Source organism: Bufo gargarizans, chromosome 3, assembly GCF_014858855.1.
Source record: "Bufo gargarizans isolate SCDJY-AF-19 chromosome 3, ASM1485885v1, whole genome shotgun sequence".
Classification (NCBI taxonomy): Eukaryota; Metazoa; Chordata; class Amphibia; order Anura; family Bufonidae; genus Bufo; species Bufo gargarizans.
In genome coordinates, this window is record NC_058082.1 from 247,687,081 (window position 1) to 247,714,941 (window position 27,861).

General features: G+C 44.0%; 1 protein-coding gene across 2 annotated transcripts in view; it reads left to right on the top strand.

The window, feature by feature from the left end:
- Window positions 1-25,984, top strand: part of CEP97 (centrosomal protein 97) — a 37,802-nt gene extending 11,818 nt beyond the window's left edge. For both annotated transcript variants that reach the window (XM_044287472.1, XM_044287473.1), the window contains exons 6-11: window positions 1,070-1,236; window positions 3,132-3,296; window positions 3,996-4,126; window positions 13,177-13,831; window positions 20,258-20,333; window positions 22,711-25,984. In XM_044287472.1, coding sequence (XP_044143407.1) covers window positions 1,070-1,236; window positions 3,132-3,296; window positions 3,996-4,126; window positions 13,177-13,831; window positions 20,258-20,333; window positions 22,711-23,346 — 1,830 coding nt within the window. In that variant the 3' untranslated portion in view covers window positions 23,347-25,984. The remainder of the gene's footprint in view (window positions 1-1,069; window positions 1,237-3,131; window positions 3,297-3,995; window positions 4,127-13,176; window positions 13,832-20,257; window positions 20,334-22,710) is intronic.
- Window positions 25,985-27,861: the final 1,877 nt, after the last annotated feature.

Here is a 27,861-nt window from a genome sequence, read left to right on the forward strand (position 1 = left end):
ATTGTCTCAGGTCAGCCAATGGCATTTATCATGTAGACAATGCAGCAGCAGTGGCCGTGCTTGCACACTATAGGAAAAAGGGTTAACCTCTCTGGTGGCCGGGACTGTGTGAGCGCACATAGTCATGCATGCACGCACAGCAGCTTCCATCCCAGCCGCATGTATATACTCTGCAGTGTATAATGTGATGGAAAAATGAATCCAGTCAGCAAAGGAAGCAATGTGGAGTCTGGACAATCACAATACATTAGTAAGTGCCTTTTATTAAAGGGGTTATCCAAGACTATAAAATGCTCCCCCATATGCTGGGCTTACTTACCTGCCCGCTTCCTGTGCCGCTCCTGGTCCCCGCACCGCCACTGCTGCTTCTCCCCGTGCGCGGATTAAAACATCCAGTGTCGAAGGTGGGGGGGGGGGGGGGGGCAGCCAATGGCAGACGGGGACGAGCCTCCCTAGCGTCGCCCGCGATACTAGGGAAGCTTTTCCTCTTCCCCGCCTGCCATTGGCTGCTCCCCCCCGACACTAGATGTTTTCATCCACGCACGGGGAGAAGCAGCAGTGGTGGTGCAGGGACCAGGAGCGGGCACAGGGAGCGGTGTAAGTATATTCAATGTGAGGGGTATGGCATATGGGGGAGCATTTTATAGTCTTGGATAACCCCTTTAACTTTGTCTACGTGATGAATGCCATTTGCTGAAGTGAGACAACTCCTTTAAAGTTTATTTTTTTCCATTTGTTTTTAGACGGAGAATAGAACTGGTTTTGCTGGAATGTTGCTTCTCTAGAATAACTATTATGTTCCAAGACATGACTACCTGTTAAAAATTGTTAGCATTTTTTAGACTTGGTATTTCCTGAGTATAGGCAAAATACTTGATCCCATCAATCAGTCACACGCCATGAACTTTGCTTTGGCTGATTTAACAGTATGAAGCATGCATCATTTCACACCAGAGATCAAAAATCAATTATCTATAGCTTATAAAATAAAAGCAATCCTTTCTCTCTATGGAAAGAAATCTTGATCTGATCCTTTAGTTAACATTTATACTTTTATGCTTTTTGCTAGGTGTCCTTCCTTGCAGGTCTCTCTGATCTGGAACAGTTGTCAATCATGAACAATCCTTGTGTGATGGCCACTCCATCTATACCTGGTTTTGACTACAGACCTTATATTGTCAGCTGGTGCTTGAACCTTAAAGTCTTAGATGGATATATAGTTTCACAAAAGGAAAGGTAAAATACTACTTACATTATGTAACTGACTATCTATTACTCTTATACTTAAAGTGGTATTCCAGTCGGTATATCTACAGGATAGGGGATAACAATTTGATCAGTGGAAGGACCCCCACCGATCATGAGAACGCTCTGCTTTGGTTATTGCAGGGGTACGGGTTTCCCGTTCTCATGAATCGTGGAGGTCCCAGCGGTAGGATAGGGGATAATTTTTACCAACCAGGATACCCCTTTAAAAAAGTTAGGTTAAATAAGTATAAAGAAGGTATGTGTCTAGCAGTTAGTAGGCCCATTTTGCCTATTAAAGAAGAGGATGCCACGGATGTTTGGTCACTTGCTACCTAAATGAAGCATGGAGAACTGTTGAGTGCAGTGAAGTGCCCTAAAGAAGTTTTCTCAGAAGAAACCAACCCCTTTAGAAAAGCTACCTTTGGGGAGAATAGCTGATCCCCTGGGTCCTGCTCCTGGCCCCCCTAGCATACAGCTGATTTTTGCCATTTGAAAGGCATGCTTGAATGACCATCCCGTTCAAGTGCTCCAGAATGGGGGTTGCAAAGAGACTCTTCATTCTGACTCCTAGAGCAGTGAACCCCTGTGTGATGGGCATATTGACAGTGGTCATCTTAACAAGACAACCACTTCATTTACACCCAATTCAGATTTTTCTGGTTTTTGGCAGTAAAAAAAGCATTCCCCTATAGAGAAATAGTACGGGAAAATGGATAGAAAAAAAATCAGCAGACCATGCTGAGATAAAAAAAAAAAAAAAAAAAAACATTCAAGAAATGCATTCATGCACAGCACTATGTCACTAGGTTTCAAAATTCCTTAACGGGTGTCTTTTTTATGTTTAAAAAAAAAAGTCTAAAAAATGCAGCAAAAACAATAAAGTAAAAACTATGGGGGTATTTATCATCTCTCTACCCCATGTTTGTGATTTTTTTATATGCCAGTCTGAAGTTTTGTTGTAAGTGGTTTTTCTATGCCGCCCTCGCCACTTTCCAAAAAGGGAGCCTATCAGTGGGCCTGGCACATTTATCTTCCTTTACGCCAGTTTTCTGGTGTGTTTTGAAGGCAGAGATCTATGCCAGCTCTGAGCTGCCGTAGATTTCAATAAAGGATTTCTGACTAGGCCTGTTTTGCCATCAATTAAGCGGATTCTCCGGCAGCGCAGGGGATAGCAAAACCAGTGCAACCCATATGCCGGTCTTGATAAATCTCCCCCTATGTGTAAAAACAGTGTTGGGCTACTTTCACATCTGAGGCGTATATTCCGGCAGGTTGTTCAGGCACAGAACAGACTGCCAGAATTCTCCAGATCCGGCACTGCCGGATGCAACCAAAATGCCTGCTGGCCCCATTAAGTGTAACGGGGTACGGCAGAGATCCGGCTACATTCTGTCAAAAATGATGAAAATCAGCCTGACAAAAACTGCTGCATGCTGCGGTTTGTGTCCGGCCAATTCCCGGCAATCTCTGCCAGATCAGGCGGCTGGATCTCCGTGCCGCTAGTGTGTGAATGAATTGTTTCCACTAAACAGTCCCCAAATAAGGAGTTGAGAAGAAGGCTCTTCCTGGTTCTGTGGGGTCACATGGTGTATCGCATGTTCCCACCCCGATAGTGAATAGCTCTTAAAAGGATCATGTGATGCAGTTTTGCTGCTAACTTGCCTAGACAGTTCATGTGATGCACCCCACCGATTGATGAAATGCTCTCTTTTATTATTATATTTTTCCTAAAAACTTTTACTTACACTGACTCCTTACCGCTTCACAATGCCGCGAACATCTGACAGAACAGATGATCCAGTGTGTTTTAGGCAGTTTTATGTTGACTTATAGGGGCAGTTGCTTTATGGAAGTATTAACTACTTCTCTTGATGTCATTGTAGCTTGAAAGCAGAATGGCTTTACAGCCAAGGCAAAGGAAGATTATACCGGCCGGGCCAGCATGTTCCACTTGTGCAGTACTTAGCATCTGTATGTCCCCTGACGTCTGCACATGGTCTTCAGACAGAGGAAGATGCCAAGTTGGAGAAAATCTTAAGTAAACAAAGGTATAGACTGTATTTGTGTTAAGAATGGTAAATTAAATAGCTGGAACAGTTCTCGTACGTGTCAACGCGTTCATTTTCTTCATCATTTATTTTTATTTTTTTAAATGCATCGTTCTGCAAGCAATTGTAATTAGCATGGCTCTTTCAACAGTAAGCCGCTGAGGATCCGATATGACGCATGAGTTGTAACATGCTTATTTCTCATGTTTGACTTCAGGTTTCTGTTCCAAGATCTAAATGTATCTCCTATCCATGGGGTAGGTGACTTGGGTGCGGATCCGATATTTGAGACTACCACCAATGTTGAGAATCGTCTCTTTACCTGAGATAGGCGAGCGCTGCACTCTGCATTCTCCAGCAGTCCCATAAAGAATGAATGGAGCAAGACACATGCTTGACCACTGCAGAGCCTCTATTCTCATGATCAGCACTCGGAACCCCACTGAAGTTTAACTCTTGGAACAACCCCTTTAAACATTTCACCAGGAAATCCTAGAAATGCTCATTCGTTTGTTACAGTGTAATTATGTGTTATTGTGTACGCCAATGGTTCATATTATGTCACCTAAAATATTTATTCATATTGGGCCATTGCGTAATCTTTTGTTCTAGGGAACCTACTCATCATCACTTCATGCAGTATAAACTTCATTTGGAGAAAGTGTCTATCAAACTATCAAATCTCATGTCTTTGGTTAGGTTACATCAGAGGCAATTGATGCATCAAGTTCGTAATGAGACCCATCTCTCTTCAACTCCCAATAAAAGATCCTATACCTCGGCTGAGCTGCAGAGCCCACCTAGAACCCTTCATCGATCTAATAATAGTGGTACGTAGACTTACATTTTTTCTTTATTTTCATTTTTGTGTAAAGACAACTGAAAATAAATTCTCTAATATTTGAAAAATATATATATTACTGAGAACACTCTGGTTCACGAAATTTCCCATTCTTTCACATAGGCATATTATAGTGAAGTTTGTATGACTAGTTTTACATTCAAGGAAGCAAATTTCCATAGATGTATAATTATCATTAAAGGGGGTTGTCAGAGACAATTACTAATCTCAGACCAGCCCTATAATGGCCTAAAATAAAAAAATCTTCTTATATTTGCCCATTTTTCTGGGGGCCGCTTTAACCCCACATATCTCAGGCATATTAGCAGCTAGCGATATGGGCCTGGTCTTGTTTAAAAGTTGACAATTCTGGTCTTGTTTTAAAGCTTAGGTTTTCAGCTCTCTCTCTCTCTCTCTCTCTCTCTCTCATTCATATATATATATATATATATATATATATATATATATATATATATATTACTGTGAATGTTTACATGGTGTGTTCAATAAAACATTGTTTTAAAGCTTAGGTTTTCAGCGCTCTCTCTCTCTCTCTCTCTCTCTCTCTCTCTCTCTCTCTCATTCATATATATATATATATATATATATATATATTACTGTGAATGTTTACATGGTGTGTTCAATAAAAACATGGTAACATTTAATTCTTTGTGTGTTATTAGTTGTGAGTGACTTAGATGAAGATCATAGATAGAGATAGAGATATATATATATATATATATATATCAGCAGAATCTGTGATCAGAAGTTCTTTTCTGCTCTGAAATATATGCCATATTAGTGGTCTCTGTGAATGAAGAAATCTAGAATTTGTTCACTTTATGATTGTTGGGGGGAAATTCCCACAGAATATATTTCACAGTGGCAAAACCCATGATGAATCCACAACAAAATCTGTATTACATGTTGTAAACTGAGCATTGGGACTGCAAGTTGGTCTTCACTGCTGAGACCACACATGGATGAGAATTGTAAAATGTCTTCCACTTTGCTTTTACTGTAAATGGTGTGGATTTTCCACCTGCAGTTTTGTGGCGGAAAGCTCACTTTTTAAAAAAAAACTAGATTTTTGTACTTGCCGTAAAATCTGTTTCTCTTCCGTTCATTGGGGGGACAGGCTTGACCTTGGGTATAGCTGTTGCTGCTAGGAGGCGTACACTAAGCACAAAGGTATGAGCTCCCCCTTCAGCTATACCCTTCCTACAGGGGCTAAGCTAAATCAGTTAGTGTGAAAGCAGTAGGAGAAGCAAGACAAAAAGAAAATCACACTATGTACAAACCCAGAACCACACAGGCCAGAAAAGGCCCATAAACAAGAGCATGGGTGGGAGCTGTGTCCCCCAATGAACGGAAGAGAAACAGATTTTACAGTAAGTACAAAAATCTAGTTTTCTCATCCGTATCATTGGGGGACACAGGCTTGACCTTGGGACGTTACAGAGCAGTCCCCAGGGTGGGCATAACAAGCAATACTCCTTGCAATCCGAGAACCGGCAACTGCAAAACTCTACTCCCCAGAGACACGTCCACAGACGCAAAGGTGTGTACCCTATAAAATTTGGAAAAGGTGTGCAAAGACGACCAGGTTGCCGCCTTGCATACCTGAAGTGCTGAAGCCTTGTGATGCACCGCCCACAAGGCCCCCACTTCCCGAGCAGAATGAGCAGTCACCCGGTCCTTAAGGCGGTACGCTTCCACAATGGCCAAACAAATCCATCGGGAAATGGAAGTCTTCGACGCTGCCAGCTCTTGTCTCGGCCCTTCTGGAATAACAAATAGGGAATCCGTCCGCCGGAAAGATGCCGCCTGGGACAGATAGACTCGAACGGCCCGTACCAAATCCAGTGTGTGGAGCGACTGCTCCAGAGGAAGAGAGGCGTCCGGACAAAATGAAGGGAGGATAATCTCCTCATTTAGATGGAATTCCGACACCACTTTCGGAAGGAAGGACTGAACAGGATGAAGGAGTACTGCGAGTTCCGAAACCCAACGGATAGAAGTGATTGCCACCAAAAAATCCACCTTGTAAGACAGGAAGCGAAGCGACAACTGCTGTAAAGACTCAAACGGTGAACACTGGAGAGCGTTGAGCACTAGATTAAGATCCCAAGGATTCAACGGAGGACGGAAAGGGGGCGCAGCATGCGCCACCCCCTGCAGAAAAGTCCGAACCGCCGAAAGCAAAGCTAAATTCTACTGAAAAAGAACGGAGAGAGCTGAGAGCCAACCCCAAGTCCATGCCCGACTGCAGGAAAGCCAAGAGTCGTGGCAAAGAGAACCGAACGGGAGACAGCTGACGCCGATCGCACCAACTAAAGTAGGACTTCCAGGTCTGGTGGTAGATCCGGAAAGACGACGGCTTCCTGGCACGAATCATGGTCTCGACCATGGCATCCGAAAACCCCCGGGCCTTTAGTACAGCGGCTTCAACAGCCATTCCGTTAAAGGGAACCTGTCATGTGGATATTTGATTCTAATCTAACTATATACAATCATTAACTACTAAAAAGTGCCTTAGATGTATTCACTTACTGGTGTGACAGATGGTTACCTCATAATATACACACAAAGATGCCACATGCCGCATGCAAATGAGCTGATTTGAGTCCAGCGTGATGTCATTGAGTCCAGCGTATATATTTAATTCAGAGCTATAACTACTCCCCTGCCCACCTGCTGCTGATTCATATGGAAAATAACTGTCATTCAGCAGCAGGTGGGCGGGGAGAGTCAGGAGCTCATGAATATTCATGACTCAGCATTATCAGCTGGAGCTTTTCAATACAAGATGTTGGCAGATTGACTGGGTCAATTAAAGAAAGTGACCCAAGATTTTGCTTGAATCAGAATCAGTCACTTATTTATGTTGCCCTTAGTTAGGACACCATAAAACTGGTGATGGGTTCCCTTTAAATGTAGCGACCCTAAATTCGGGTGGAAGATCGGCCCCTGTGACAGGAGGCGCCCCCCCCCCCGAAGAGGAAGACGCCAGGGTTCGTCGGTGAGGAGGGTGACCAGAGACGCATGCCACACCCGAGAATGACGGGCAGTCCTTCGGACCTCATCTTCTGGAGGAGACGCGGAATGAGAGAGAGAGGCGGGAACACATAAGGAAACTTGAACCGACTCGGGATCAGTAGCGTGTCGCACGCCAGGGCCATGGGGTCCCTGGACCGCGCAAAGAAGTTCTTGACCTTGTTGTTGAAGCAGGAGGCCATGAGATCCACGTCCGGCCGACCCCACTGCTCGCAAATGGCTCGAAAGACCTGCGGGTGAAGAGCCCATTCTCCGGGGTCAAGACTCTCCCGGCTGAGGAAGTCGGCAATCCAATTGTCGACGCCAGGGATGTGAATTGCCGACAACGCCAGAACATGGTATTCCGCCCGGCTGAGGATCAGAGCTGTCTCCGCTATGACTGCCGGGTGCCACCCTGGTGTTTTAGGTACGCCACCACCGTGGAGTTGTCGGACTGAACCCGAACCAGACGTCCCCTGAGATGGTTGGTCCAATGCCGCAGAGAGAGACGAATCACCCTCAACTCGAGAACGTTAATCGGAAGGGAGCGGTCCTCACGTGACCATACTCCTTGAACTGAGAGATTTTCCAACACTCGTAGGATCATCACTGGCAGGGTAAGTGGCTGGCATTGCTGTATAGAGCTGTGTTTTTCATAGTCCAGCCGCAAATAGGAGCCTGTTCCCCCTATTATATGAACACACAGAGGGAGATATGAGCGCCTGTAGCGGTGCCCATCCGCGTTATGCGCCATTCCAGCGAGTCGGGACCAGCCCTGCTACTAGTAACTGTTGCGTTCCTGTGTCACCGTCGGCTCACCATGTAAACAGTTTCCCGCGCTTATCTGTGCAGGCCGTCTGGCACACTGTTCTGGCCCTGGGTAATGTGGCTGAGATGACTTATGAACAGACTGCTGCTTCCTCTAATTACAGAACAGGCTGTTTCCGGTTGCTATGGGCAACGTATGTACTCCTCATGACGCATGCTGCCTGCAGTATAGGAGGCTGATGCCCCATGGTTACCTGATAGCAGTGTGGAGAGGTCATTGCTGTGGCTGGCAGCCTGGCACTATACTGGGGTAGGGTTAATATGGCTGGCAGCGCTGTTTCAGGGGCTAATGTGGCTTGTGCTGTTCTGCCTGGGGGTAACAAAGTGCCAGTCAGACATGTTACCCCCAGGCAGAACAGCACCAGCGATATTAGCCCCTGAAACAGCGCTGCCAGCCATATTAACCCTACCCCTACCTACATTTTATATTTACTGTATGATGCCAGCCTTGTTTGGTAAATGTAAAATTGTCTAATTTTGCTCTTTATGCATGGAATACAGCTCTAGAGTACACTAGTAATGGTTTCCCTGCATAAATAGCCACCTTATAACATTATATAAGCCTATTTATAATGTATTTGAAGTACCGCAACTTTCGTACTCCCCCTCAGCTGAAAATACTCCTCAAAAATGTTAAGAGGAGTATTTTTACTCTTCCAGAAAAAAACGTAACGCGACCTCTGGAACTGAGCATAGGGTACTGCTTCGAAGGCCAGGTGACCCAGAGCCCGCATGCAGTGATGAATGGGAATAGGACATGGCCAGAACAAGGAGAGAATCTGAAGACTGAGAGCTGATAGATTTATTCGGAGGCAAGAATACCTTGGCCTAAAATGTGTCGAGCACCATGCCCAGATAAGTCAGCCGCTGCGATGGATAAAGACAGGACTTCTGTCTGTTCAGGATCCATCCGAATCATTCCAAGGTGTCCAAGACTATGCTCAGGGTGTCTGCTGTCACGCGGAATGACTGACCCTTCACCAGGATGTCGTATAAGTAAGGGATTGCCACGATCCCCCTGGCATTGAGCAGGGCTGCCGCCAGAATCTTAGTTAAGACCCTGGGAGCCGTGGCCAGGCCAAACGGAAGGGCTACAGACTGGAAGTGAAATTGACTCATTGCACACCGGAGAAATCTCTGATGACTGACGCAGATGGGCACGTGCAGATAAGCGTCCTTGATGTCTATCGCGGATAGGTACTCCCCCCGGTTCCATGGCCCCAATGACCGACCTCAGGGACTCCATCTGGAAACTGCAGATGCGAAGGAAGCAGTTAAGTGCCTTGAGGTCCAGAACGGGACGGACCGCTCCCTCTTTTTTGGGAATCACAAAGAGATTGTAATAAAACCCTCAAACAGTCTTGCGCAGGAACCGGAACAATCACTCCCTGCCGGAGGCGGCGACCGAAAAAATCGGGACTTGAATTCCAGCTTGTAGCCCTCTGCAATGACCTCTCTCGCCCATGCATCCGAGACGTGAGCCAACTAGACATGCCAAAACAAATCAAAGGGCGCCGGAAGCCGCCCGTCATGCCGCTGAGGTCTTGGGGTTATAGGACTTGGAGCTCTGTTGACAGGGACGCCAGGAAGGGCGAGGCGTGAAGGAAGGCTTGCGTTTCTGATCCGGGGCCGACTTTTCTGCCAATCTCTTAGGGCTGGAAAAACTCTGAAAGGGACGAAAAAAAGGCTTCCACTTTCTTTTACTTAATAAACCAACCCTGTTCTGTGGTAAATAAGTGCTCCTACCACCTGTAGCGTCTGAAATGATCTCATCCAGGCGCTTCCCAAACAGTCTGCTGCCGGTAAAGGGGAGGTTCGTCTGGGTCCGCTTTGAAATATCTGCCGCCTAGCAGGAGAGCCATAAGGTACGGCGAATAGCCACCTATTGGGGGCGGATGAGCGGGCCATTAGCCTGGCCGCGTCCAAAGATGCTTCACAAATATATGCACTGGTATGCAAGAGCTGCAGGGCCATATCTGCAAGTTCCCCCAAGGGGACTCCCAAGGTCAGACCCTGACGCAAATTATTCACCCACTTCCCTTGCTCACCCAAGTAGAGGCAAACGCCAGCTGCAGTGCTGTGCCCACTGCTTCAAAGGAAGACTTTGCAAACGCTTCCAGTTTCTTATCCCTGATATCAGAGAAATAAGCCCCATCCGACATTGGCAAGGTAGTATGCTTAGCCAAGCGGGAAACAGGCGGGTCCACTGTAGGTGAGGACGACCATTTCTTAGTCAAATCCTCTGGAAATGGACAAAGGACGTTTAAGCGTTTAGGCAAAGCAAAAAGTCTATCAGGAAAATTCCACTCCTTGGAAATCAAAATCCTGATGGTTGGGGAAACACTTGTGCGAGCAACGGGACCTTCTAAAGGAAAACCCGAGCTGGCCGAAGAAGGTGCGGGGTCCTCGACCTGCAACGTCTCGATAACCGCTGTAATAAGATTGTCCACCATTGAGGACAGTTTGGACAACTGACCCTCGGGAGAGACAACATCCTCATCTGACCCTCTCTTCTCAGAACATGCCTCTTCCATGGAGGACACGTCGAAATAAGACTCCCTAATAAGAGGAGGAAAGGCCGAGGAAATGGGAGACACAGACACCCTTTTGGGGGAGGACGTATTGGGCCATTTTGCGGGACGGCCGCAACGGGCATGATCCTCTTGATCCCCAGAGTCGGACCGGTCAGAGGACTGCCTTGCTGACAAACGCCCCAATATTACCACAAAAGATTTGTTGGTATTGGAGACATCCTGTACCATCCTTGACAGGGGATGCCCCCACTCCGGTTCTACCATAGGCTGGGTAGCAGGGGTTATTGGGTCCAGGGCCGCACACGCAGAGCAGAGGGGATCTGATTGAGCGGATGGAAATTTTGTGCAACACGACACAAGCATAATGGCGCACAGCAGTGACTGCCTGCTTCAGGGTCTGGGCTCGGACATAATGACAACCCTGCCGTGACAGGAAGGAGGATGAGGGGGGTAAGTTAAACCCTGTAGGGAAAAACAGCGCTTACTCAGCCTGTGTCCCTCCACACCGTATGTTCAGAGGAACCTGTCAGCGTCCCGCCGCAGGTGCCTTTAAAAAAAAAATAAAGTGGGCGGACCACGTTTGAGCAGGCCGTAGAGAAGCCGGGGCAGAAACGTCCTGGAGTGGCCCAGCCTTGTGAAGGGGAGGGTGCTGGACGGAGGGGAACACTTGGGGCCAAATTCAAATTTTTATTTTTTTTATACTCGCTATCCGGTGTATTCGCCCCCCCCCCGGGCTCCAGCCGCATCACCGCCTTGAGTGTGTGGCCCCTTGGGGAGGGACGCTACACCGGAACAGATGGGACTTGCGGTGTACGGCCGTGGTGATCCGAACGGTGGCGGGATACAGAGGCTTTAGTAACCTCTGGTCCTCTTGCTTCTGGAGAACGGGAAGGAGTCTCCCTTCTCCTGGGTGGGAGTGCAGGCAGCTTTAAGGACTGCCTGAAACTCCCGCTAGAAAAAAAGAGAAAACAAAAAAGAACCAAAACTAGCAGACCTGCAACACAGGGAGGTCTGTCTCCTACAGACACTAAGCTAAAACTGATTTAGCTTAGTCCCTGTAGGAAGGGTATAGCTGAAGGGGGGAGCTCACACCTTTGTGCTTAGTGTCTGGCTTCTAGCGGCAACAGCTATACCCAAGGTCAAGCCTGTGTCCCCCAATGATACGGATGAGAGATCATGTTTAATTAGTCGGTCCCGTGGCTGCTTTGCATTCTGATCAGTTTTCTGATATACAGCAAATATTTGACCTGCTCCTAGGAAGTCTGTGGAATGAAATTTAATGCAACCTCCAAACACTTCACACCCAGACTAGAAATAGTGAAGGCAATTAAATCAATGTACAGTGGCTCACCCCAACCAAGAATATTGGAGTGGGGTTGCTCTACTACTGACCTTCCCACTGTCAGAGAGTATATACAATACAAGAGAGTATATACAATACAAGAAATAATAGGCACTCCCCCAGCTGGAGTATTTTGAACAATATATATGAATCCCTAAAATAAATATAATAGCAGGACCCTTGCTGTACCACAAATGTAAAAAAAATAATATTCACACAATAAATTGAAGTAAATGTCCTTTATATAAGACCATAAAATCTGGACTGCACATCAGTACTCAGTTCATTTATTCCTATAGGTTTATCCTCATGAGGTAGTTGTAGTTAGTTGGTTAAGGATGGATATAATGTTGCCAAATGTATAAATGCCAGCAAAGTAGTGCTTACCACCCTTTCTCATACACTCGGACTTAGGAGAGATCGCTGTCACGATCCAGTTGTGTCTCCACTTTGTCAGTTCGTTCCTCTGCTGTGTGGGAACCAGTAGGTGGTCCGGTAATAGCCGCAAATTAAGCAGCGTCTCCTGCTGGTGAAGTGTCCACGTGGGCCTCCTCCACATTGATGAGGTCGTGGCTGAGGCGGGTGCCCATGTATTGACGGGAATTACTTCACCCAGAGCGATACATGTGTTTCTGCAAGCAGAGAGCGCACGAAGGGTAGTCCCAGCTGGTGGTCTTAATGTTCAAATTATACACCAGTCGCATTTCGGCCTACCCCTCGCTCCTTCCTCAGTGTCTAACGGTGGTTCTTTGCTCTCGCCATTTTATACCATTTGGCTGTGCAGGAATCCCGAAATGGATCGCTGTTTGGGCACTAAAACAAGAGATTATTTGTATTGTGCTATTAAATTCACCCTAAAATATTAGTTCCTTATTCTTCATCATAAATAGTCAACTAATATCTCCTAGTGCGCATTATATAAACAAGTGGCAACATATTGCGGTATGCAAGCATCTTGTGTGCATTTTTCATGCGTTTTATTAGATACTTAATACGCATATATTGCATTTACAACATATTATAATATAATAAATATTGTTATATTTTTGTGAACATTCTAAAATATAAACTTATCATGTCTTATTGAATTAATGCTTGTACTAATGTGAAAATGTTTGCCGTTTATTGGTAATGCGTAGAAGAAGAATACATATTGATGTAAATAAAATTTACGCTAGGTGTTGAAGTTTAATAAATTCCCCCCAAAGACTGATGGACTGAAGATGTTGCTCTGATGTGTCCGTATTTGATGTGATACATACATGTTTTTCATTATTTATACGTCTTTCCTTTTACTAGAGCCTATTGTCAAGGTGGACACCTGGCTTGGTACAAGTAATTCAGAAGATAACTCCTACACATCAAGAAACGTTTCCTCCAGCCCTGCTCAATCTGGGCCATCACATTACAACAACCTTTATCTTGAAGACATCCAGACTGATGAGGACAAACTGAATTGTAGCCTTCTTTCCTCTGAGTCCACATTCATGCCTGTTGCTCATGGTTTATCCCCAATGTCTCCCACTGTAGAGTTTAGGGTACCTGGTTTAACAGGGGAATTAAGTGCCACTAACAGCACAACCAAAGTGAGTAAACGTATTTCTGAGGACTTAACAACACTAGAGAAAGTAAAAGAGGCTGGAGTTGGCAGAACGGTAACGGAGTGCTTGGAACAAGGGGACAACCATCATCGGTCCTCTAGTGACTCTGTTACAGAGTGCACCCAGCCACCCAGTGCCTCCTCTTCTTACAGTGATGTGGTGGACAGCAAAGTATTACAGGATGGAGACATAGACCGCTTAAATTGTATGAACATAGCAGCAACAAAACTGCAGTCTTATTGGAGAGGTTTTTATGCAAGAAATCATAACCCCAAAGTCAAAGAAGTACAATATGAAATCAGACTCAGCAGAATGCAGGAGCACATCGTCTTTCTCACTCAAGAAGTCTCCAGGTATGTTTAGCTAACTCGCTGAAACAGTTGGTGATTTTTTGTTTCCCACATGTATTCTGTAAAGGGTTCAACACTTTTTGGCTCCTAGACTTTATGAACTGACAGTTCCAGATAATTGCCTGCCTATGAGCAGAGATGATTATTTATAAGTTATTTTCTCTGTGTGGCGACCAACAATCCCTTCTGTGATCGCTTTACCCTAAACAGATTCAGTGGTGCCAACAATTATGATTTAAAGGGAATCTCCTGATAGCACTAATTAGGGCCTGAGGAGAGCAGTACCAACATACCTTTCTCATAAGGGGTAGTGTGAATAGGAACATTTATTCTGCCAGATTCTCCTCCTGCAAGGGCCCTGGAGGGGGAGTGCTCTCTGCATTCTGTCCCCGACCCATGAAATGCAGGACTTTTTTTTCTTTTTTTATGTTCTGACGGATCAGAAAAATGGAAAAATAATGGTGATGTGAACTCCCCCTTAGAAAATCAATTTCTTTCCTTCGTGGTGGTATACTACTAGTGACCAGTAGATGGCGCAGATGCGTTTCTCTCAGTGTTGAAAATGGGATTCTCACATTTACTTTTAGTATTTTGTACCTTTTGAATGTTGAATCTTTTTATTATATTTATATTAGAAAGATTCATCACTCACTAAAATCAATTTCAAGGGTTACTCTGGCAATAAACCTTACTTATCTACAGTTACCCCAGTTCTCCCCAGCATCACAAGGAGATGTGTAAATGGGGCAGTGGTTTAGCACATGTGCGGCCATGCCATTTCAACTATATGGGATTGCTGGAACCAGGTGAGAGTTGGTCAGCTGGACAGATATTTAGAGGGGATTGTGTATATAAATTGCCGGGTTCTGGGAGAGTGTAGGGGGTACTACCTGGCAGAGAGTACTCAATCTGTCAAGCTCCAGCCAGTGAGAACTGAAAGGGCTTTTTTTTGTCCAGGTTGAGGATATTGATGACCTAGTCTCAGGAGAGACCATCCGTGTTGGATCACTGGGGTTCCAACTCTTGGCACCCATTCCATCAGCTGCAGCCTCTACATTCTTAGGGCTCATGCACACAAACATATTTTTTGTCCGTTCCGTTTTTTTTGTGGCCCATATGCAGAAAAAAGGAAATGACTCTGTGTGCATTCTGTATGTCTGCAAGTCCGTTCCGCAAAAAAATAGAACCTGTCCTATTCCTGTCTGTTATGCGGACAGGGACAGGCATCGTTACAATGGATCCGCAAAAAAACCCGGATGTGACACAGACCACAAAATACATACCTTTGTGTGCATGAGCCCTTAAAGGGGAGCGAGGTAAGTATATTACCGGTGAGGGGCCCAGCACATGTGTGTGTGTGTGTGGGGGGGGGGTTGAGAAATTGGATAACCCCTTTAACCTCAGTTCCTCTGCCTGTTTGCTGTCTACTTAGCAGCACCCCTTTGACACAGCTCACAGTGGGGTTGCATTCTTTAAGTCTCTTGTCAATCACTTTTTGGATTTTTTTTTATATATACTATTATTAGCTATTTGTGCATTCTTTTGAGAATGTTTTATATAGACTATTTTTAGCCATTTTTGCATTCTTTAAGTCTCTTGTCAATCACGTTTTGGAATTTTTTTATATTTACTATTTTTAGCTATTTGTGCATTCTTTTTAGAATGTTTTATATAGATGATTATTTTTAGCTACTGTATTTGTGCATTCTTTTGAGAATGTTTTATATAGATGACTATTTTTAGCCGTTTTTGCACTCTTTAAGTCTCTTGTCAATCACTTTTTGCAATGTTTTGTGTGAACTGATATACTTGCTGTTTCACATGGTTATTTATAACAAAGTCCATGTTTTCAGTTCTATATTTATCTCTATGTATGGTTTTACCCCCTTAGTGGCCTGGCCTGTTTGGGCCTTAATGACGAAGCCAGATTTTGGAAATCTGAGATGTGTCACTTTAGCAGAGAATAACTTCGTAAAGGTTTTGCACATCAAAGTAATTCTGACATTGTTTTCTCGTCACATATTGTACTTTACTTAGGTGGTAAAATTTTACCGATAAAATATGCGTATCTTTATTAAAAAAAACTTGGCATATTTTCCTATTTTCCACTGCAATATTTCACATGCATAAATACTATTCAAAATGTTTATCAGAAATATATTTCCACATCTTTATTTTGGCTGCACTTACAAAAAACTTTTTAATTTTTTATTTAGACTTACCATTTTAACATTATAAAGGGACAGTGTCCAGAACCGTCTGTAGGAACAATTGTGGATCACTACCGTAATCCTCAGAATGATGTCAGGATTTCTAGACGTGGGGTGTCCATAAAAAAAAAAATCTTAATAAAGCCCTTAGTGTACTGGTGAGGAACAACTCAATGATTAGAGATCCTTCAAATAAAGAAATATCATGCCAATATCACGATACAGTAATGTGAATGGAATTAACAGCTTTGTGTGGCAGGACATAGTCATAAAAAATGAAATAATGAAAATTAAGAAAACAAATCAGAAAAGGTAATATTTGTTCCAATGTCTGAAAAAAGAAATTATCTCCACAACCCATCCCAAAGGGATCCATCCCTCCCTCCCTGGAAAGCCCACAAACTAAACAGAAAATGAGAATAAATTACCTTTTTGGTATTAAATAAAATTAATAATTTGCAACCGTATGGTACGTCTCAAAACAGGGGTAATTACAGAGGGCTGGTTGTGATGGGCAGCTGGGGCAGTAAATCCGGGTCTCCCCCCCCCCCCCCCCCTCCTTCCATGTTTGCTACACACCCAGCATCTTCTCTGTGGATATGTTTTGCTGGTAGTGGCAGGGACGGGGTGAGGGAAATGGCGTTCTGAAAGCCTTCGAACGTCCTTAGGTTCTAAGGCTTGCCCAGGTGCGGAGGACTTTCCTTCCCTTTACTAAAATGTTTGGGGACCCCCAGCACCCCGACCGATCGGGGCATAATTCAAAACTCTCTCTGCTCTCCAGAGGCTAGAGAATCTGTGCAGGGGCGGCTGGCTTATAGTGTGTGCATGCGCCGGGCCGCCATCTTTCTTGAGGGCATGGGTGGGGGGTGTGGATCAGGACCCAGTTTTCCCTTACGGGGAAGCTGGCAAACCCGATCGTAACACCGGAGACTTTCTCCCTCCTCTCTCACATGAGAGGAGGGAGAAAGTATACGGAGGTCACTAAGGGGCCTTGGGCTGGAGCGCCGCCTTTTTACGGCAGCACTTCATCCCAAGTTAGCGCTTAAATTAAGCGCTGGAGGTAGCTGAGGGCTCGGGTAGTGATCAGAGACTGTGACAAGCTGTCTCTGATCACGTGATCACTGACATTTTCGGTGATCACCGTGCTCACGGTCTCTGATCACTGCCCCGAACCCTTAGCTACCTCCCAGTAGCTGCGGGCACGAGCTCCAGCTCTTGATTTAAGTGCTAACTTGGGCTGAAGTGCTGCCATAAAAAGGCGGCACTCCAGCCCAAGGCCCCTTAGTGACCGCCGTAAAAACATGTATGGGTGGTCACTAAGTGACTGCAAAAAAAATTCTCTGGTTGAAAGTAAAGAAGTTTTTCCACTGTACTAAGTGATTGCTAATTTTCGTTATACCATTAAACTACCGATCAATGGAGGTTCAACTGCCTGGACACTTACCAATCTGCAGACTGAGGTTCCTATCTCAGAACTCCTCCTTCCCACAACGTCCACCCTGTCTAGACATGGCTGCCCGAGGTGGTCAGAACTATGGAAATAGCCATGCTATGCTGTTTCTGTAATTCGCTTTCACTTCTGTAAGAGCTACTGAAACCATGTAGCACAAATCCTTAGTTTTTTTCCCCATAGTTACAACCACCTGTGGCCACCACATCCAGTGGACAGTGTTGAGTGGGTGCCCGGTATAGATCCAGACGTGGGTCCCAGAGGTGGGACATGCAATAAATGTTAAGAAAAGCTTCTTTAAGTGAAGCAGCTTCTCCACTGATTTTCTCTGTGCTGTTGCTCTTTCTGCCTCCTGCTGTGCGGGTACACTCCAATTGACATGACTGAAGCCATGGTGTATTTCCCTACATAGTCAGTGCCATGCAGGAGAAATGCAGAACAGACCTGTGTCCCTTCCTTCTTAGGGCTGGACCCCACAATAATCATGTTATCACATATACTATCAATATGCCATATTATCATATAATAGGGTTACCCCTTTGACCTCAGACAATGTGTGATGTTTACTTATTCAATAAATGTGTAGAATTGTAGAAAGGGGGGTATAAAGGCATATATTTGTAGAGAAATGCAGGTATCCAAAATTTGATTGGTTTCTACTGACCACTTGATATAAGTCTCTCATACAGAAGTTAAAGGGGTTCTGCTGATTTTTTTAACTGATGATGTATCCTCTGGATAGATCATCAGCATCTGATCCGCGGGGGTCCGACACCCGGTCCCCCGCCGATCAGCTGTTTGAGAAGGCAGCGTTGTTGGCAGTAGCGCTAAGCTCTGTTCACTTGAATGGAGCTTAGCCGCGCCCAGGCCAGTGATACTAGTCGTGACGTCACTGGGCCTGTGGTAAACAGCAAGAAGGCCGCGGCACTACTGCCAGCAGGGGTCCTGGGTGTCGAACCCCCGCCAATCAGATGCCGATGATCTATCCAGAGGATAGGTCGTCAGTTTAAAAAAACTGCAGAACACCTTTAAAGTACAGCTGCTGTACCTGTGTATACCACTAGCATGCAGTGTATGCCTACAATAATTTGTGAGGCTGCTCGGAGTAAAGAGAGTAGATACAATGCAACAATCATCTGTTGTGAATGGTGGATCGTGTGTTATTTGCATATAAATGTTATCTGCGACTGTAATTCTGTTTGTGATGATGATGGCCGGTGTGAAAACTGCAGGATTTTAGGATTTTGTATTAAATATAGTGACATGAAAAAATGGGGGAAATCACCAACAATTACTGAAATAATATCTGTATATATAAAGTGAAAGTTTGTTTGTTCTTCAGAGGCTGGATCTCAACCACACTTGGTACATATACTCTTCATGATCCAAATGAAAATACTGTCAAATCCAGCCCAAAAAAGTTGTAATAAAAAATATATACAACAACGTAACTACCGTATAACTGCTGAGGCACTGCCTTTCATCTCCCCTGCATTTCAGTCTGCCTCTCATCTCCCTACATGTGCTGTCTAAAAGACAAACTGTTTGTTGCCCATAGCAACCCATCACAAACCAATTACTACATCACTTCTTACAATATTGTAGACCTATGTTCCCCGACCTGTGTTTCCCCAGCTTCTGCACAACAACTCCCATCATGTTCTGATGGCTGCAGGCTGTTTTAGTTTTGAAACAGCTGGAGAACCATAGGTTGGGGAACATAGTTCTATAGTAAGAAGTGATGTATTAAAATGAAAGCTGTGCTGTAATTGTTTGCTATGGACAACAAACAGTATGTCTTTTAGACAACACATGCAGGGGAGATGAGAGACAGGCTGATATGCAAGGGAAATCTAAGGTCCAACAGACTCTATGCAAAGGTGCACTCCCAAAACAGGTGCAAAGATGTTTTGCACCTGTGAATGTGCAGCTGGGGCAGAAGCGGGTTTTGCAAAGTTTACAGGCATCACCAAAGTGTTAGGGTAGCAACACACGTTCAATCTCCCCCATACACAAACACGTTCGGCTTGGCCGAACGTACTTGTGTATTTAATGGCGAGAGAGGAGAAAGCCTGGCGGCGGCTTGTCTCCCAGGAGAACAAAAGGATCAGGTGAAAATATTCATTTAGCACAATCTTTCTGTTCCCATACACATTAAATTCTCGTCCGCACCCCCCATTCTTGGTGGGTTCAGCCAACAATACACTAACGTGTGTGGGGACCTTTAAAGAAAAAAAAAATTTAATAAATGATTCTTAAAATAGCGGACATTTTCTTTACCTCTATCGATGAGAATTTCTAGATAAGAAATAGTGTTAGAAAATATTTATTTAGATAGATGTACACGGTTAATGCCCGATATATACGCTGGTGTTTATATATAATAAAAAGAGTAGGTAATAATTTTTTTTTTTTCATGGCCTATTCCTACTAATACAAATAGTTTTTCTTATATTGAATATCTAATAGAAAATTCCTTAATTTATTTATTTCTCTTGCTTATATAGCAGCAATCTATCCCGCAGCGCTTTACAGGCAATGTCCCCAATGGCGCTCAGAATGTAAATTCTCTATCAGTATGTCTTTTGAGTGTAGGAGGAAACCGTAGTACCCACATGCCAAAACAGGGAGAACATACAAACTCCATGCAGATTTAGAACCTAGGACCCCAGCGCTGCAAGGCAACGGTGCTAACCACTGAGCCACCCCCTCAGAATTGTCTATTGTGATGACACTTTATAACGAGAACCCTTTTCTTTTGGTCTCCAGGTTGAAGACAGAAAGGGATGAGGAGCGGGTGCAGAGGCTTGTACAAGAAGAAGCTCTCCGATACTTATGGGACCAGGTAGTTTTAGTAAAAGACAATAGCGTGCCACAGAAAATACGGCTCTACTTATTGTGATTGACATATAGTAAGATGCAAAACATACTGAAGAACATGTAATAATAATAGTGCTTGGCTGTCATCAAGTATAGTAAACCTAACATGGAGTCTAATACATGCTTTGAAGCTTTGATATACGGCATTAAAGAGCCTGTGTCGGCACGGAACTACCTTTCAAACTACAGTGAATCATTTGCATTTTGATTCTGATCCCTGTTCCCCCACTGTGCACCTGCAAAATGGCACCATAATGTATTTAGGGGACTCATGAGCGTCGACATATTGGAGAGGACTCTCAATACATTACAGTGCCAGTTTGCAGTCGGGGGAATTGGGGTGAGTATCAAGAAGAAAATTACAGATTGGGATTCAGCCACTGTTTGCTGCAGTTGAAATGTATTTCTGTGTCTTTAAGTTCATGTAAAGTTTATGAAGATTTGAACTTTCCACAGGATAGGGCCGTGATGGTGAACCGTTTAGAGGCCGAGTGCCCAAACTGCAACCCAAAATCCACATATTTATCGCAAAGTGCCAACACGGCAATTTACCCTGAATCCTACAGTCCAGTACAGTATATCTCCCATGTACTTTATCATTTAGCTATAATATCCTGCCTACATTCAGTGCGCTGCCTGTGCTGTACATAGTGCACCCTGTGCTGAGTGGCAGGAATAGTCTAAGGCATACTGGTGCACCATAGACTTTTTCCAGGGTGCGGGTGTAAACAGAGAGGGCTCTGAGTGCCGCACCTGTGCCATAGGTTCGCCACCGCTAAGTGTCTGATTGTTGGGGGTCCAACCACCAATCATGAGAATGTGGGTATTGTGCCCATCTATAAACTGAGTGGCAGTGATGCATGCATGCCACCAATCCTTTTATTCTCTATCGGACTGCTGGAGATAGCCCAATACAGTGCTCAGCTATCCTCTGTAGTCCAATAGAAATGAATGGAGCAGCAGTGCACACGGCTGAACACCCCTCCATTCATATGGGGGACAAACAGGGCCTTTTGTTCTTGTGATCAGTGAAGGTCCCAGCAGAAGGACCCCCCCCCCACACCAATTTTGGTTCCTATTCTGTGGAGTTTGGAAAGGTTTTATTCTTGGGAGAACCCTTTTAAAGGAGATCTGTCTCCATTCCTGGCATATCCTTTTTAATAAATACTTGTATTCCCCATAAAATAACAATTTTGGAATGTCTTTTCTTAGAACTCTGCATTGTGCTGTTCTTCTGATATTCCTCCTAGAAACATATGAATAAATTGCCAACGGGATGTTACCATTGCCCTTTGAAAATGGCTGTGGCCCTATGCAGTCTGACAGAGGCCCCGCTGATTGGACCCTGCAAGAGTGTGCAGTGACACCCCTCATCTATTACACCAAAGATGCTGCAGAATTATTATATTATTATGAGATCATTCAGACGGCCATATGTTGCTTTCCGCATCTGATACGCAATTTTGCAGATTAGATGCGGACCCATTTACTTCTATGGGGCCCCATCTTTTCTTCCGTTCCATGGCCCCTGAAAACAAATAAAACATGTCCCATACTTGTCAGTGAAAATTGGGATGTGGCCCTATTGAAGTCTATTGGTCCACAAAAGTTCGGCATGCAAGCCGTTTTTTTTTTTTTTTGTGGACGTGCTCAACTGACCGCAAAAAAACATACAGCCGTCTGAATGAGCCCTAAACCAGACGTACCAGGAGTGGTGACAGGTCCTCTTTAAGGCCAGTTACAGTACGTGTTCTATTTAGCCTTTATAATGATTAATTAGATTTTTACACATCATTACTAATACAGTTCAGTAGTAACACGTTGCCAAACAAGCGTATTACATATTACAATTTAACAATTATCCTAATAATGGAGGTGTGATTATACAGCAGTATAAATTTCCAGAACATATTTCTTCATGTCTTAATTGTCCAATGATTCATGTCCTTGATGAGTCCTGTGTTTTGATGTCTGATTTGTGTAGTTCTGTTTGGTTAAAGGGGTTGTGCAATGCAAAGATATTCGTGACATAACCTCAGGATAAATCATCAATATCAGATCGGCGGGGGTCCGACTCCCGACACCTCCACCGATCAGCTGTATGAGTGTTGCTCCTGCTTCATAATTACCTGCGTGTCCTTTCACTTGTAGAGGTGGCACAATGTAATTACGCTACCCCTTCAAAAAGCTGATCGGTGCAGGTGCTGGGAGTCGGACCCCCACCAATCTGATATTGATGACCTGTCCTGAGAATAGGTCATCAATATCTTTGCACTGCACAACCACTTTAATGAATACACAATGGAACAGCACATATTTACTGTGCCTCTCTGTCTGCTTAGGTTCAGTCCATTCAAGATTGGCAAAGGAAAGTAAGCGGTCAGATTGATAGTATTCCAAAGCCTGAGGTACAGTCACCTAAGACTTCGGCACAGCAGTCACCTTCATACGAGTCTGCTCCTGAAATCCTATGCAGCAAAACCACCCCAGACATCCCGGACTCTGGTTTCCACTCCATTGAAATAGGGCAGACATCTCATCAGGAACTGAGTAGTTCCGAAAAGAGCTCCACCGAGGAAAGCGCATCTTCTGAGCAATCCGTGGAAACCGTAAAACATGGTCAACAACCATTGCCCGGTTTTATTGAGGTTCATGAGACAACAGCCCAGCATCCATGTGAAAGTAGCAAGGATGACTCCAGCATAGAACAAGACAGTAGTCTTCTGCAGCAGTATTTGGATAAAGTGGAACAACTTGAGAAAGCAGAGGACAACACAAGTCTTAGTGATGTGACTGAGGAAAGTAGACCTGAAATTACTAACAGTTCAATAAACTCAGATTTCCTCTCCAGTAGCTTCGGACATGATTGTGAAGATGGAAAGAAGGAAGACATCTCTCAGTCCTCTGATGATGCACAGAGCTTGGCAGCATCACAAGGCGCTTGTACTGAGGCTCCAGAAGGAGAATTGCTGCAGTAAGGAGAAGTTTGTAGTCTTTTCTCATTGCTGCTGTTGTAGACTTTTCTGGAAAGGAGCCATCCTGTGACATTGACAGCAGACATATAGCAGGAGTACTCCTACAGTAAAAGGACGGCATACAGATCAGGGGTTATGAAGCGTGATCAGCAAGTTTTGGTCACGTAGGTTTTAAGGGTGGAAAAGGTCTCATTCTGACATGTGAAGAAGCATTACAGACCATACCATTATACATTCCATAGTCTCTAGTGATACAGCTTCTTTCTACTATATCGGAAAAGAGTTGCAGCATGTTTCTTTATTGTTGCTTGGCTTTTGTCATGTTTTTAGTGGCTCAACGTGTGACGTATATATTGTAGTAGTAATACCATTGATGCACTTTAAGAAAAAATTGCTGGTTTGTCAACATATTTCATAGTTGCATGATGTCTTGATTGGCAAGTAGTGGTATTCTAGTCCTTAACAGCTTGGGTAAATGGGTGCTGCCAACCGCTATGCCAGCCATGAACACAGTCATGCTTTATCAGTGTTTTTTTAATCATCTCCCAGTCCTCAAAAGTAAAAGTGCAGGTGGATTTACAGGGGACCCATCCGTACCATTTCTATAACAGAGGTTGTCACCATTCAGAATGCAGCTGCCGGTCAGCTGATCAATAGTGATTTTGCTGGTGGAAGACACAGATGCTGCTGGAGAAGTTTTAAGCATTACATGGTGGATATTCTGACCATCCGTGTAATGTAAGGACACTCAAGTCCGCCAGAGCAGGCGCGACTCATACAAAACTGGGGTGGGCTGGCCATAGGGAAACTTCCTGTAGGCCGATGACCAGGAGGCTGCCTGAGCTCTCCTCCACCACTCATGGTAAGTAATGATCTGAAGCTCCCCTGCTGACTCCTGGAGTAGGAGGACAGAACATAGCAGCTGGCACTGGCCACCACAGAGGGGCAGTTTTTGGGGAGGTATTTTGTGATGCACTGTGGTATTTGGCTTTTCTGTGGTGGTATAAAGTGCTGCAATATGGTATTAGTGGTCCGGCCTTCAGTCAATTTGGGCCCCACTGCAAAATAGGGCTACTTTTTTATTATTTTTTTCCAGGGCCACTTTAAGTTTCGAGCCGCCCGATACAGAATGACTGTCCATTCTAAGTCATGGATGTCCTGACTAGAGAACCCCATTATGATGTCCATATGCCCTAATAGGACATATCGAGTCGTATCGACATACATCCCCTTTAATCTTAAAGTACATGCCACGCTGTCTTTACATGTTGTTGAGCTCTTCATATTTTCAGGCAGATATTCTCCTCATTTATGGCCCTTTTAATAGGACTTGTTTTTCCTTAGGTTATTATATAGCATGAAGTACCCTTAGTTGATTTCTTAGGTGGCTACATGGTGGTGTATTTGCCCAGATGAGTGCTCTATTTTGCTAGATTTTTTATTTTTTTTGTCTTCGGAGACTTTATTTCATCTCCTAGTTCACCAGGTTTATGTTGGCTATGCCAGGAATGCCTCAGATTGCCTCCTACTATGAAACGTAGAAGCAATACACAATTTGAAGGAACAATATGGATGTATTAAGCAAAATCTCCAGTAGTTTGTCCTCATTGCTTGAGATCTGGTCTGCCTATGCATGCCCTTCTGTGACCACTATGTACTTGTGTGATGTTTTATATGCCTATTTGTAAAGCACATGGATATATTATTGTATTTGTGCGGCCTCTCTTCCAGCTCACATTTCTGAGTAATCTTTTGGTTGGCTCTTTCCATGTTATTGTGAATCTGGGCACTGATGTATATGTGTATGTACACCTCGCTATAGTGTACACTCGTGGGGAAGCTGCAACTCCCAGCAATCTGGTTGTCACGTCATGCTAGGTGCTGGTCTACCAGTTTCATACCACTGGCTGACACTATACAATTATATGTACATTTCTTATGCAAAGATTCTCAATCATACCATGCATAAATATAGGAATGTATATTACTGGTAAATATTGGGGTCTGCTCACACTTGCGCCACCATTAGGGTTTAGTGTCTCTGTACTTTGGGAAAACTTTGGATATGTCATAGCGGCATGTCAAAAGTTTTGATCGGTGCAGTCCAAGTGCTGATACTTCCACTGATCATCAGCAGTGAGGAGAGAGAGCGCCCTGTGTGAGCGCCTCCTATTTCTAGCGATCCCCTCGGTTCTCAGCGCTCAGACCCCCACAGATCAGAACTTGTGATATGTCCTATTGACTTGTCAAAAGTTTTCCCAAAATACAGTCCTACCTTCAGGTTTCTATCACGGCAGGAATAAGACAGCATGCAGTCAGTGGGTCCATTAGTCATTGTTTGGATCAGTTGTTGTAAATGGAAGCTATGTTTAGTGTGAACAGAGCCTAAATATTTGGGGCTATATGGGCTGCTAAGAAAACTATTTATTGGAGGAGAAGGAAGACTTTCAGAATAATATTTTAATGCATAAAAAAAAGATATTTTGTAAGAAATTGCTGAGAACAAGTGTGCATTGAATGCATGTATTATTTGAACCTTATTTTATCATATATAGTGTGTATTTTTTTAGTGTGCAAATCAGTTTTTCATTTTGAACAGGACAAACGAGCAAACAATTAAAGGTTATTTTTCTGATATGAACATTTACTCGTCTGATTTCTTTCCTTATTCCCTCTGAAATTCATATATGAAACATCTCACATTCGCATGAATTAAAGTGTGACTGCCATTCTATTTTGATTTGCGTAATGTGTAGGGGCAATGATACTGACCATTTTTGTAATATAGTTTAATTACTGAAATCATACATTTCTATTAGAAAACTAGCTCTAAAGTTGCCCATTTTGAGGCTTAGCAACGCTCCTCTGTCTTCTGTTTACATAACAGTCAGTGTCAGCAAGTCTCCACAGTTATGTAAACAGAAGACAGAGGAGCTTAGCTAAGCCTCAAAATGGGCCACTTTACAGCTAGTTTTCTAATAGAAATGTATGATTTCAGTAATTAAACTATATTACAAAAATGGTCAGTATCACTGCCCCTATACATTACGCAAATAAAAATAGAATGGCAGTTACACTTTAAATACAAAGAATCAATACTTACCAGTTTGCCACTTTTTCCTCCCTGCTTCTTCCAGTGCTGCACTCCGGCTCTCCACACTGTTTTCCTGTCTGCGGCAGTGACATTCTGTGCGAATACAAATCACCGCCTGCAGCCAGTCACTGCCCTCAGCAGTGCCGTCCTATATACTGCCGAGGCCAGTGATGGGCTGCGACAGTGAGCTGTGACCCCTGCAGCCAGGAAGATGACGTCATCAGTTAGGGAGGACCCGGAGCTCAGCACCGAAAATGGCAGGGAGAAAAGGGGTGAGTGTTGATTCTTTTGTTGTGTTACCACATTTACAGAGTCTGTCCGAGTTTTTGTTTTTGCTTTTTTAAGACATTCTTAAAGGGGTTGCCAAGTTAAAGACTCTTCCCAACTCCCTGTTTGGGCACCACTTCCGGGTTCTTATTGACATACAGGAAATTAGCCCTCAGCCAATCACTGGCCACAGAGGTGACCCGCCTCAGTCAATGAGCGGCCACATTAAAGGGGTTGTCTGAAGAGGTACAGGTTCTAGCTTGTCATGGGGTAAATCCTTTTAACTATTGGATAACAGAGCTCCAGATGACAATTGAAATGGTCGCAAATGCTGCAGAAAAATGATGAAGCTCCCATATTTTTAGTCTTAGGAGCCAAAATGCCATAGTTATTTTTTTACAGCCCAGTCTTAGTACTACCGAACTGTGGAAACTGTTACATAAAAAGATAGTAGACATTTATAAATGTGGTTTCTATTACCATGCCACTGTGTTGTACTTTATTACCTCTCTTTCACAGTTTCCAACATAAATGTGTCAACTGTATGTAAAGAGCCACTCTTAATCTTCAGTTGATGTTTGCATTGCGTCATCTAGGGCCCGATAAATTCTGTATGAGACAGGGCCCAGTGGGATTTGTTAAAAATTATACTGCACCCACTTGTCTTCCTTTAGATCGGTCATGGCCGATCAAACGGATCAGAATCAGATTTGTTTTTAACAAGACATAAACATCATGATGAACTTGACGTCTAGAATAGAGATTTAACAGGTGAGGGTCGGCAATTAGCGGTAATCTGCATGTGGATCCCGCAACCTGACCATGCTGTGTGAACATCCTCAGATGTAGGTTTATCCTATAGGGCCATGGACAATGATAACTGGGAGGAAGTGCTTCTGAGAGATTCCCACAAAATGTCACAGTTGTACCTAGTATTTAGAGTATGTTAGACTCTGTTATTACTGGATACAATGAGGTTTAAAACATAATCACTATGTGATGGGTGAAGGGAAGATAGGACCACTTAAAGGGAGTCTCCCAATCCAACTGTTTTGTATAGACACATAGCTATAGTTCACCTGATTAAAATGCTGTTTTTCTGTGGTTGATCTGAGGTCCCAATCCTGAGTTTGGACTTTAGTGCAATGAGGGCATCA